Genomic DNA, 13,672 nt, shown 5'->3' on the forward strand with positions numbered 1-13,672 from the left:
CGGAGGAAGGAATGAGTGACGACATTTACCCAGAATCACCTGCGACACTGTTTTTGCACCATCATGCATTGGGATCTCAACCCAGAATTCCAATGGATGGGGGAGACTGCGGGAACTATGGGATAGCTATGGAATAGCTACCCACAGTGCAGCGCTCCAGAAATCGATGCTAGCCTCAGTACATGGACGCACACCGCCGAATTATTGTGCTTTGTGTGGCCCCGTGCACTCGACTTTATACAATCTGTTTTACAAAACCGGTTTATGTAAAATTGGAATAATCCTGTAGTGTAGACGTACCCTCAGGCAGGGTAGTGATCTTGTTCCGAGTGACTGTCACTCAGGCCCATCACATGGGCATCATCTTTGATCCAGACCTCTCGAGAATCTCATATTAAGTCTATGTTTAAATGGTGCCAATTCTTTCTGCATAACATTTCTAAGATACAGCTTTTCCTATCCATCCGCTGCTAAAGCTTTTATCCAGCCTCTCATTGTCTTGTATCTCGATCACTGTAACATCCTTCTCTCTGGCCATGACAAGTGCCTCCTTGCCCTGCTCATGTCCACTCACAATGCTGTTCCAAAGATCATTCTCCTAGGCCAGGGGTCAGCAACCTGCGGCTCTTTGGCTGCCCCCTTGCGGGCAGCTGTATTTTGAGGGGGTGCGAGGTACAGGCTCTGGCCGGGAGGCACTTAACAAAGACGGCTCCCAGCTGGCAGCGTAGCACGGTTCTGGCCCCACACAGCTTCTGGAAGCAGCTGGCAGCTGACACATCTTTGTGTGCCCCTTAGGGGGAGGAGGGCAGCGGGTCGCCATGCACTGCCCGCGCTCACAAGCACCGCCCCAGCAGCTCCCATTGGCCAGGAACCATGAGGAGGGTCTTGGGGGCAGCGTGCGGAGCCACCTCCCCACCACCAGGGGCATACAGAGACGTGCCAGCAGCCAGCCGCTTCCAGCAGTAGCATGGGGCCAGAGCCCTGCTGCCCTGCCGGCTGGGAGCCGCCTGTAGTAAGCGCCTCCCGGCCAGAGCCTGAACCTCACATCCCCTCCTACACCCCAACCCCCTACCCCAGGTCAGAACCCCCTCCTGCAACCAAACTCCCTCCCAGACCCCGTGCCCCCTCCTGTACCAGCCCAAAGCCCCCTCCTGTTTATATTCAAAATCAATTTCCACTGAATTTTGTCAGGCTCACTCAAAAATCCAATTACCCACAATGTAATAACTCACCCACCCAAATAAAACCCCATATAGGCCCACTCCCAAACTCTAGGGAAGTTAGGCTCTGGAACCAAGCTTTGCAGCTTTCACCCATCATTTTTAGTCTCCAACCTCTTCTTTAGAAAAAGGTTTCTCCCTCACTTCTGAGCAACAGTAACTAACTGGCCCTGTCCTCAATGGAGGCAGAACCATGCTACCTTCAGCCTAGCAAAACTGCACGATAACCCTGTTCAACAAGGTTGCACCCAGTACTGTTTTTACACAATGTCATAGTACTTACTGGAAAGTGGATTATTTCAAAATGAAGTGGTTAAAATTAAAAGACACTGTACACAGAACTCATAATACGCCACTGGATAACAGACCTGTATCTTGAACAAACCTATCAAAGCCATATCTCAGCAAATAAAGGAGCGCCATCTAGTGTTCGTAGTGGGACTGAATGCTTCATTTAAATATTGTCAAATTAGAGGCGTTATCCAATTTCTTATTACTTTAAGACATTATATTTAGCATGTGGGTAGTAGCAAATATTGTATAATAAACTATATTTAGAAAAACAACAAGTTAATAGGAGAAAATCAAAGATAAAGGCTTTATAAAGCCAACATTTAGACATGTAATGTACACAAGCATTCTAGAAATTATAAGTGGCATGGACTGGGGTGTGTGTCCTAGCAGTCAAGTCCTCTTTACCCAGAAAATGTTTGAAACCCTGGGGATGTGGCTGATTACATCCTGTCTCCAAAACTGCCAGTACCACATGCTTCAGAGGAAAATGTGAGAAATCCTACAATAGTCACTTTTGGAGTAACTAACCGATCAGGGAAATTTCTCTCTTACTCCAGGCACGTAACAGTTACCATGAGTTCTGAAACAGAAGGATTTTGACTTTTCGTATACATTTATCCTGTGTAATGAAACTGTGGATGTTCTTATTATCCAAATTGATATCTGCTAAGCTCCCAGCCTTAATTATGTCATGTGATCATGAGTCCCATGTGTCAATTATAATTCCTTTTAAAACTATTTCCTTTGGACAGTTTTTCATTTGTCACCTTTCAGTTTCATTGACTATGCCAAGACTACTGGATTTCATTCCTGGATCTTCCATGGACTTTCTGGGTTACCTTGGGCAAGTCACTTAAACACTGTTACCTCAATTTCCCCGTTTAATAAACAAAAGCACTACTGAGAGGTGCTTGTACTTCAGAAGTAATCACAGAAGTTCAAAGTATTACTAGCACTACCACATAAAAGTAAAAAATGTGTTACTCTAAAAGGAAACTTTTTAAAAGGTGCTAACCAGCATGGCATCTAGGCACAAGTGTTAAAAAGACAGATGAGCCTGAACATCCTCAAGTTCTAGAGTGTTTAAAAGACAGAATAGACTTAGACTTATACGTGCATCCATTTAAAAGGAGCATGTATCTCTCATGTTTCTGATGCTCCTTAACAGTTTTTAAGCACACAATCATAACAGAGACCATTCCTGTAACCAGTGTTTTGAAGCCTGTGCCCATCTCTAATTAAATACAAAATATTAAACAGCCCGCAGCACACAAGCCAAAGGGATCACTTTCAGCACAGCCCTTTTTAGAGCTACCATTCAAGGGACTTTAGTTAGTTTATCTGGGAGCCATATGGTATTGCACTGTTTTTAGGTGAGGGTTGTTTTATTTTCAAGTTCCTTTAAGCTGCAGGTCCAATTATGTACATACAATTTTAAAGTTTGTAAGCATGCAGAGAGTTGATAGCCACAGTGCATAAAGAAAGGCATAAAATTAGGATAACACTGCTATTTCCTCTTTGATTTGGGACATACCACTCACTGGTTTCCTAAATCTTCATACCACACACGCAACTGCTATTTCTGCAGGTCTTTCATCCAGGAAAGAACACAAGCCAACACATTTTAAGCACCATACATTAATATGGGGATAAGGAAGGATGACTAAAACAACTGAGAAGTTTTGGAGGTAGGGGGTAGCTGGGGAAACGCAGCTGTATAAAATATAGAAAGGATCAAGTCACATAACTCCAATCAGGATATCAAAAATTGCCTCTCAAGTAGTGGAGTGTTTGGATCACTTATACCGTTATCACTAAAACAAAACCACAGAACCCACTCCTGCAAATACCACTAAGTACAATGCTTATTTCCATAAGTAGGCACATTTGTACAAAAGGAGCCTAATTAAACAGAAATTTAAGTTAGTACCCTCCCGGGTAGGCTCAGTTAGTAGAAATATTTCCATTCAGTTCTTCCAGGGTTGCTCCCTCCTTCTCTTCAGCCCTTTATATCTCCTAATGAGGGTAATGAAGTCCAGATGCTTAAGCTGACTGGGGCAAAAATACAGCTGCCTTCCCTCAGTCCACGAAAGCTGTGAAGGGAAGGAAGAGCTGCATCTCCTTGACCACTGTGGCCTGTAACTGTGCCTGACCTATTTACATACCTGCTTAGGTTTTCTCTAGTGTAAATTAGGGGCAGGGTGTTTCCAGTCCACAAAGATCTCCTTCAATGAGCCCCAAAGGGTTTGTACAATCCTTCAGAAACGAAAGGAGAGAAGTCACTTTCAGCACAATGAACACAGTGTAAAAGGCTACTGTGGAGGCAACATGTTAAGGAGACTGCTTTGGGAAAGAGTTGATTTTTGTGTAAAGATAATCAGATCTTACAGGGAAGTAAACAAGAGAGTGGATTCCTCAGGGGGTTGATAATTTCAGGGTATAGAGCAGTAATTAAAGTTGTTACCACCTGATCATCATTTGGTAGCCTACATGAAATAAATTAATGGTCTCACTCCAATCCCTAATGGACTAGTTTCCCCATGACAACTGATACAAACAAGCCCTCTCGTTGGCACGCTTGGCAGAAACTCTTAAGAACTGAATAGACTATAGAGACTGAACTCTCTTCTTCTCTTCCCTAGGTCAATCTTGGAGAAACATGGCCAGAGATTGTTCATTAAAGCTGGAAGTGTGCACTCATACAGCCCACACAGCACCTGTTCTGTGACTAAATAGAGGATTTCAGTCTCCTAGGCTGTCAACCTAGCAACTTGCAAAAGTACCACATTCACCACAAATAAAAAGGAAAAGGAAAAGTTAATCACTACAGTTGCTGAAGCTATGAAGTATGTTGGTAACAGACATTATCTTCCCCAATATCCAGAGGGAATGCAATCACATCCTTCACAACACTTTCAAAAGACTAGTGATTCAGGTTCCCTAGTTTTCATATACCCATCTTAAGATACCTTGGACACACAAAAATTAAGGCACACAATATAACTAGCTACTAAAGAAAAATTTGTCTCAATAGTCTGTTCTTGTGAGGTCCTGTATGCCCTCAACTGATGTCCATGGCACATTGCAGGAGGTTCTCAGTACCTCAGTTTCAGGCTCCAGACCACATTTGTGCTATTTTTAATTCCTATAGCAGCTGACCAGTATTGTTCGCTGCCTATTACCCCACTGTGCAATATCACTTGGGGATTAACAGGATAGTGATCTCGTTTCAAATACACCATCTGCATAAAGTATGTTATTGTCATTCTTTGGCAACTAATATTTTAAACTATCAATTATACATCTAATCACTTTTATGGACTGTAAGAATCCGGTGCTGGGGTTCGTCCCTCTCAGGTGCAGCGGGGAGCCAGGGCGCCTCCCTACAGGCAGCAATCCGTTCAGGGCCTAGATCCCTCAGCGGGAGCTGAGCAAACAAACAGTCTCTAAACAAGGCAGAGTCCCGGCCCGTCAGCAGGGGCCAGGTAAGCATGGAGTCTATAAGCCTGGCCCTGAAGCAGGGTGGGGCGGTAAGCAGGCAGCGCTCAGGCCCTTCAGCAGGGGCTGAGCGAACAAATGGTCTCTAGGAGCCCAGGCCCTGGGTCGGGGCGGGCGGTAGGCCGTTCGGCTCAACTCCTTCAGCAAGGGGCTGAGCAAACACAGTATCTAAGCTCCAGCCCTTGGGCAGGATGGGGCAATAAGCAGTTCAGGCTCAGCTCCTTCAGCAAGGGGCTGAGCCAACACAGAGTCTGTAAGGCCCAAGCCCTGGCTCCGGGTGGGCAACCAACAGGTACAGAGCTCAGACTCTCAGGCAGGGGCTGAGCAGCCATTTAAGCCATAAGTCTATAAAGGCCTCCTCAGGCCAGCGAGAGGGGGAGTCTGCCACCCTTGGAAGGGTGGCAGGGGGAACGCAGGCCCTCCCACTCCACTGCGTTCCAGCCCAGGGCCCTAGCAGCGGCCAAGACACGTTGCTGTCAGTGGGGATCCTGGTCACAACATACTGACATGGGTTCAGGCTCTTCGGGAGCCAAACCAGGGTCGGCTACCCCCGGGCCACTTCCGACCTCCTCCTCTCTAGGTACCTGTCCTTCGCCGGCGTCATCCGGCGGGTCCCAGACCATGGGTTCCTCAGGATACCGGGTACGGGGAAGCTCAGACCAGCATTCCTCCGGATACCGGGTACGGGGAAGCTCAGGCCAGCGTTCCTCTGGGTAGTGAGCACAGGGCAGGCTGGGCCCAGCAGGAGCTCGGGCCCCAGCATCTGCCCTCTCCGGCAGTCTGCGGCCAACTGAGAGCTGAGGCCGGGCTTTTATACTTCCTGTCCCACCCCTTGACTTCCAGGGGGCAGGGACAGGCAGCAGTAGCTCCGCCCACTGAGGCACCTGTGCTGGCTCGTCCCTCTCAGGCACTGTGGGGAGCCAGGGCGCCTCCCTACATGGACTCAATAGTTCTCTTCCCTGTATAAAATTGGATGCCTTCAATCTACTATTTCACCAGTCTCTTCTTATCAGCTAGATTGCCCTTCACCCAAAGATAACTGACCATCTTCGTTTCTCCAGAGCTGACAGTAGATTTATTGAAACCAATACAATTGCAGTGTCCAGATCCTGCTTTTGACAAACACTCTGTGATAAGACAGCCTTAAGTACAAATATTATCCACACAAAATCTGCTGGGACAATTTCTCTGTAAAACCACTGACTTTGGCATCACCTTAGGTTAAAATAACTAGTCAGTCTAGACTTTGCACTGCCAACTAACAAACTCCATAAGCTTCTTTTACTTTCAGAGATGGCTCACCCAGTAAATCCTGGATCTCTTTCACTTTATCGCAACACTTGAAATGGATTTAAAGTAATAAAAATTATCTAACAAAGTTATTACAAATAAGGAACTGCACCAGAAGTCTGAGAACTCCCAAGAGACAACTTATAGGTGACGCAATAGGAATTTATTAATACAGGATTTAACCTTAGCAGATTGTCTCTTGTGCTGGCAATTACTTCACACACATCACTCAAATGAGCCATAACTTTGGATGTATTAAAAATTTTATTTTGAGGGCATCAACTTCTGCAAAGCTGAGCTATGATTTGGCCCATCCGGTAAGTTATTTGCATGTCACACAGGGTCCTGATTTTGTCAACTTTACATAGGCAGAATAGTACTTTACTTGACGTGTACTGTAGTCCCATAAGGGTGGCAGTATGGACCCAAAATGAGTAATTGGAAAAAGTTTTCTGTGGGTCAATCAGGCAAACATAATGGGAAAGGTTGTTTTATTTCGCATTACTGCACCTGTCTTTTCATCTTATTGGATGCCAAGGGCAGAAGCCTGTATCTTTGTATCAGTTCATTTTCTAATTACACAGCCCAAAAATTCCAGGATATTATTAGCCATATCGTCTACAGAGTACAAGGCCTGTCTGCCCAAAGGGTAACTTAGCAATAGTGGAGTACATTAGCGGAGTACATTAGCTCAGCAAGGACCCCAATAAACTCTCCTAGGTTCTTCATCTGTAGATTTACCAGCCAATGAGCTAGTTAAGGCCCACAATTATGACATTTTCTTTGTCTGTAATGGCTTTTTTAGAATATTGCACATATCACTTTATTTTCATTTGCACTGAAATGCTGCAGACAGGAGTAGTCATGAAGCCAATGAGTTAGGAAACTCCTCTTTGTGGCCCATTTAGTCACAGAGGTTTCTATCTGAGAACTGGAGGAGTCAGCGGCCATGGCTCACATATCTACACTACTGTTAGTATTGAGAGCCTTCTCTGGTACATCAGTTGTGCTGAGCCCATGGATGCAAACCATGATCAGGCAATAGAAAAGCACCTTTTCTTTTTATATCTTTTTCAAGAAGCCTCTTTGAGAAAGGAAATGCCATCCTTTTAAATTATAGCTGGCTGTTCCACAACAAAAGCACATAGAGCTGAGAACAATGTTGAGTCAAGTCTATTATAGAAAAGCTGGCCCTTGTCATACAAAGAGATTTTACAGGTTCTGTAGGATTGAAATAACCTTAGATGCTTTTAAAGATGCAAACAAATAGCCAGATCCTCAGTAGATCGATGTCAATTTATACCATCTGGAGACTCCTGCAATGGCTGGAATTCCAAGTTTACTGCTGCTGTAACACATTGCCATCTAGCTTTAGAAATTTTCAAGAACACTGCAATTAAAATCAAGTCAGAACTACAATGGTGGAAAAAGCAAGATGGCAATCAGAATGACAAGACAGTAAACTCTGACATCTCTATGCTCTATGTCATACAGAACTAGGTTGTGATATTGAAAGGAACCTAAGGAAGCTGGCACTCAACTTCCATTGAACTTAATGAGACTACTCATAGGCTTAATATTAAGCATGTGACTAAGTGCTAGCAGGATGGAGGGCTTGCTGTGTAATATTGGACAAGTCACTTTGACTGTGTGTGTCTCAGTTTCCTCATTTATCAAATGGGGATAATATCTGCCTACCTGAGTGTTGCAAAGATTGTTTGCAATGAACTTTGAAATTGACAAGCATTAAGAACTATTATTTTAAGGAGTAAAGAAAATGAAGGTCCCAGTCCTCCAGGTGACTGCATGTAACCAGACTACTGCACCCACCAAGAGGTCCATTGATGTCAAAAGACTGCGTGTATACACCAGAGCACTTGCACGCAGTCACTTGCAGGATCAGGGAGTAAATCAGTTGCTCCTACCAAATGGCATGCTACTGCATCTGGATTTGCTTTCTTGATTCACACAGAGTGTGACAGAGATTGTTAAAAAGATATTTATATTTTAAGAGGCATATAATGTTTCTACCCATCCTTGTGTGAGATTATATCAAAGCATATCATTTTTATTAAAATCAGTCAAGTAAACACTACACTTGACACCTTCTGCTGATACATGAGACGATTCCTTTATGGTGTTCACCACTGTACAATCTACGGCAGGTGCAGATCACATATGTAGACAATTAAATCCACAAATGTAATTGAGTTACTTCTCTTTGCCACTGGAGGACAATGTTTCAAACTGTGTATTAATATCAGCTGATCTCTAAACCAATGCACTAGTATAGAAAGGTAAGAATTTAAAGAATATTTCAGAGATCTTCTGCTTCCCTTCATTCACATCAAAATTATGGGCCTAATTCTACAATTTATAAAGACACAAATCCTAATGTACTGCCAAAAAGGACTGCCTCACTGGGCCCAATATAATTATACTCTGAATATTTTTGCATCATAAATAAGACCAGTGTGAAACTGATTCAGTTAGAAGAACAGGAGTATTGTGGCACCTTAGACACTAACAAATTTATCTGAGCATAATTTGTTAGTCTCTAAGGTGCCACAAGTACTCCTATTCTTTTCACAGACTAACACAGCTGCTACTCTGAAACCTGTGATTCAGTTAAGATTTTAATTTTCATGGTTCCACAGCGACAGTATGATTTGTAATAGTTTCTCTTCAAGGAGTTCTGTAAATGTTTTAATGAACGCCATCACAATTCTTATATGCAGTGTTGTTGCAGCTATTTCGGTCCCAGGATATTAGAGAGAGAAGCTGGGTGAGGTAATGTCTTTTATTGGACCAACTTCTGTTGATGAGCGAGACAAGCTTTTGAGCTTACACAGAGCTCTTCTTCAAAAGTTGGTCCAATAAAAGCTATTACCTCACTCACCTTGTCTCGATCATAATTCTTAGTTTATACTGCTGTCTGGGAACAATACTGTAGCAAGGGGTCTGTCCGACTTTCTGTCCGATTTTCAGGATACAATAATTACCTTCAGGATGAATTTTGGTTTAGAGTATAAGGTCTGAATCTACAGGAAGGAGCATTTTATTTTTAATTCAATATTCTTGAGACAAGCTGTTTTTTAAATGAAAGTTGCAGTTATTAACACTCTTCTGACATTGAGACAGAACATTCACTTTTTAAGCAGGACCAGGTGTATAATGAGTTACAAGGTGTACAATGGCCACACAATTTACCTTTCTGCTAAAATGCTGCATGAATTTCAAATAATCCAGATACATTCCTAAAATGGCTATTTTCACATCATCTAGTTTCTTAGCTTGTCCTCACACTATTTCACAACCACTGCAGAAGGAGGCTATGTATGTAAGTGGCTGGGGCAGCTGGTAACATACAGGAGTATGAGGGACAGAAATAATTTAAATATTCTCCTGGAAAGGGTTGTGGGAGGCTTGTATAAGCCAGGGGCTGCCATCCTGAAGCTTCTACCTATTTATACAGCCTTCATCACAATAGTATCTGAGCACCACACAATCATTAATGGATTTTTTGTCCTCACAACACTCCACTGAGGTAGGCAAGTATTATCCCCAATTTATAGATGGGGAACTGAAGTATAGAGTAAATTAAGTGCCTTGCCCAAGGTTGCACAGGAAATCTGACTGAGCGGGGAACTGAACCACTAGCCCAGTGCCCTATCCATTAGAACATCCCTCCTTCTACACAGTGGAGTTCTGCTCATAGAGATACTAGGAGTTCACCACAGCAGACACCTTCCTCAGATGCATAGCTATTAAACTCTTCTCCCACAGAGTTTAGGAGCTCAGCATGACAGACATCTCCCCTGCTGCACATCTTCTAAGACTCACAAGAGTACAGCTGCTGCTTAGGAGCCTCTTTCCTCCTTGTCCCCTATACAGCGCTCTACCTCCTTCTGCCACTGCCTACCCAATGATGCCTTCATTTGAGCAGTCACACAATTTAACAAAATTGTTTTGTAATCAATTAACATTGTCATATAATTCCACAGAATTCAGTACCGTTCTCCCGTATAACTTGACGCAAAATCTAGGGCTAATGTCACACATAATACAAGGGCCTTGCTTATAAGCATTACAATGTAAACACAGTAACTCTGCTTCTCGGAACAAATAAGGACTGCAGTGAGAAACTAGTCTTTTGTTACAGGTAACAGAAAAAAAAAACATAAAAAAACCCAACATGTTTCTTAAAAACAATTTGTGTGTACCTGATTCCACCTTACAGATAAAAGGATGTTTGGAAGCACACCACAGTCATAACAATTACAGATTGCTACAAAAGGGTGGGTTTCACTAAAATACTTTCTATGTTGATTGGTGCAACAGGACTGCTGCTGACAAAACTTGTTTATCCTGGGATGATTCAACAGAATTTGAAGATTGACAATGACTTTGCTACTGAGCTGGGGAAAACTGATCCTACATTATGTTCTGAATTTTAGTTTATAAACAAAACTTCTGACTAGGATGGGAGACCACAAGAGAAACTGGAGCTGTTTTAAGCAGGCATTAAAGGCCAAATTATGCCTAGGATACATAAACAGGGCTCTCATTGACATAAATAGGAATGTTGCATTTAATCATACATATTTGAGGGCAAAATTGGGTCTAAAGTTTCTTATCACTATCAGTTTTGTGTTCCCTTTTAGATAGTGAGATTCAGCATTTTATAATCTTCAGGTGTTTGTTCATCGAAGTCCCTCAAAAAGCATTCTATAGTTTTGTTTGCATTATTGAACATGAGCCAGGCACTAATGGAATCAAAGTGCAATAGTTTCTTTTTTTAATCCATTAATTGCCTCCACCTTAGGCCTGGTCTACACTGGGAGGTGGGGGGGGAGAATCGATCTAAGATACGCAACTTCAGCTACGAGAATAGCGTAGCTGACGTCAACATATCTTAGATTGACTTACCTAGACAAGATGCGGTAAATCAATCCCAATAGATAGATGGCTACCCACCGATCCGGCGGATAGTGCGGACGTACCCTTAGAGAGTGGTTTACACTGTCTCTTGAGTTTCTGTATGGAACTCCAACTACTTTTGTGCTTAAGGTCAGCCCTACATTAAAAGGCCAATAAAGCATTAACAACAGATCTGCTCACAACCCTAAGAAACTTACCCAGTTAGGTACCCAATAATATTTTGCAATTTCCTAGTACCATTTATTGGAGAGTTTGAATGTAATTTATAACCATTAACAGATTAAGCCTCACAACATCCCTGGGAGGTAGGTAAGAAAGACCAATGGAGAAATTAGCCACAGAGAAGAGAAAGCAATTTGTCTAAGGTCACGGAGCAAGGTATACAGAAGGTCTGACTAGATGATCACAATGGCCCTGGAATCTACTAAGGCCACATCCAGACTAGGTATTAAAATCGATTTTAGATACGCAACTTCAGCTACGGGAATAACGTAGCTGAAGTCGAATTTCTAAAATCGAGGTACTCACCCGTCTGGACGGTGCGGCATCGATGTCCGCGGCTCTCCGTGTCGATTCCGGAACTCCGTTCGGGTTGATGGAGTTCCGGAATCGATGTAAGCGCGCTCGGGGATCGATACATCGCATCCAGACTAGACGCGATATATCGATCCCCGAGCAATCGATTTTAACCCGCCAATGCCGCGGGTTAGTCTGGACGTGGGCTAAATCCAAGATTAGCAATAGAAATAACAGATTTCAGTGGAGTTACACTAAGATTAAATTGGTCCACTAACTCCATACTATTTCTTGCTTTCTCTTCTTCTTTATTTTGTAGCATACCCAACGCCAAACATTCTTAAGGCTAAAATTGGGCCTCAATTACTTTGTCAACACCAGGAAAATTAGAGCAAGGCTAGGCAAACTTTTTGGTCTGAGAGCCACATTTCGGTATGGAAATTGTATGGAGGGTCAGCATGGGATTGGGGTACACGGGGCAGGGGTGAGGGCTCCAGCTGTGGCTGCAGACTCTGGGGAGGGGTTGGGGGTGAGCGGTTTGAGGTGCAGGAGGGTGCTCCGAGCTGAGATCAAAGAGTTCTGAGAGTGATCGGGGTTAGGGCACGGGGTTGGGGCACAGGAGGGAGCTCAGGGGTGCAGGATCCAGGCAGCACTTATCTGAAGCAGCTCCTGGAAACAGCAGCCCGTCCCACCTCCAGAGGCTGGGCCATGCCACTCTGCACACTGCCCTGTCTGTAGGGACCACCCCCGCAGCTCCCATTGGCCAAGGTTCCTAGCCAATGGGAGCTGCAGAGCTGGCGCTTGGGACGGGGCAGTATGCAGAGCCCCCTGACTGCTCCTGCTTTCGGGAGCCACACAGAGTGGAGCAAGGCAAGCCCCCAACCCCGCTCCCTGGTGGGCCCTCAAGGGCCAGATTAAAAGGTCCAGTGGGCCAGATGTGGCCCGCGGACCATAGTTTGCCCACCCCTGTATTAGAGCAACTGACACCAAAATGCAGCAGCAACAATCGTTGCTACAATGTCAACTATGCTGTAGAAAGGGCTGGAACATTTTTACTACCATGCCATACTAACAGCTTAACACAGGGACAGCTTCCTGGTGGCTAGCAATTACTGAACTACAAGTACTAACTTTACCAGTCCAGATGCACTTTATGTCACAACACAACTCTTCTGCCTTGGAAGAGGATGCTTGAGAGGTGGCAAACCAAAGCTCAAGCCAGGGCTGGATGCCAAGGCTCCTGCTTCACCCAAGGTGGTGGAAGGATGGAGACAGGGGTGGGGCCTGCGCAAGACCCACTAGCCACACATGCTCTCCCTGGGAGTGGTTTGCAGTGGGCTGGTTCTGCTGCCAACACCCCGCAGGGGCCCTCACCCCACGTCTGCTGCCAGGCAGAGGGAGAAGGGGGCTCGGCCACAGTGTAAGCGGTCGGGCCGTCCTTCTGCCTTGAGTTTGTACAGCGCCTAGCACCACGGGGCCGGGGCCGCTGCTGGGCGCTACGGCAAGATAGGATGCGCCCAAAACGAGAGCAGCCACCAGCCCCCGGGAGCCGCAGGGCGCGCGCTGAGCAGCCGCCCCGTTACAAGCAGCCCGGCTGCCCCGCAGGGCAGAGACACACACCCCGCCGCCGCCCAGCCGGGACCCAGGGAGCGGAGCCAGCCCCCCACCTCCCCGGTCAGTGGCGGGGCCGCGGGGGCAGAGGACTCCCCCACTCCATGGGGTCGGGGCGGACCATGCTCCAGGAAGGATGGGGCGAGGGTTGCAACGTCCATCCCGAGTACAGCCCCCTGTGGGCCCTTGCCCGCCACTCACCATGGTACCGTCCGTCCCCTACCGCCCCGACCTCCGGGCTCGGGCGCAGCTGCAGTGTAAACTCAGCGAGACACGGCCTCTGACCAAACCGCTCCCCGGCA

General features: G+C 45.3%; 1 protein-coding gene across 4 annotated transcripts in view; it reads right to left on the minus strand.

The window, feature by feature from the left end:
- NME7 (NME/NM23 family member 7) overlaps positions 1-13,660 on the minus strand; it is a 185,182-nt gene extending 171,522 nt beyond the window's left edge. For 3 of the 4 annotated variants that reach the window (XM_030583544.1, XM_030583525.1, XM_030583516.1), the window contains exon 1: positions 13,572-13,653. In XM_030583544.1, the coding sequence (XP_030439404.1) occupies positions 13,572-13,574 (3 nt within the window). In that variant the 5' untranslated portion in view covers positions 13,575-13,653. Of the gene's footprint in view, positions 1-3,679; positions 3,771-13,571 lie in introns of all 4 variants that reach the window. The other variant, XM_030583535.1, reaches the window with a different exon arrangement.
- Positions 13,661-13,672: the final 12 nt, after the last annotated feature.

Source organism: Gopherus evgoodei, chromosome 1, assembly GCF_007399415.2.
Source record: "Gopherus evgoodei ecotype Sinaloan lineage chromosome 1, rGopEvg1_v1.p, whole genome shotgun sequence".
In the NCBI taxonomy this organism is placed as follows: Eukaryota; Metazoa; Chordata; order Testudines; family Testudinidae; genus Gopherus; species Gopherus evgoodei.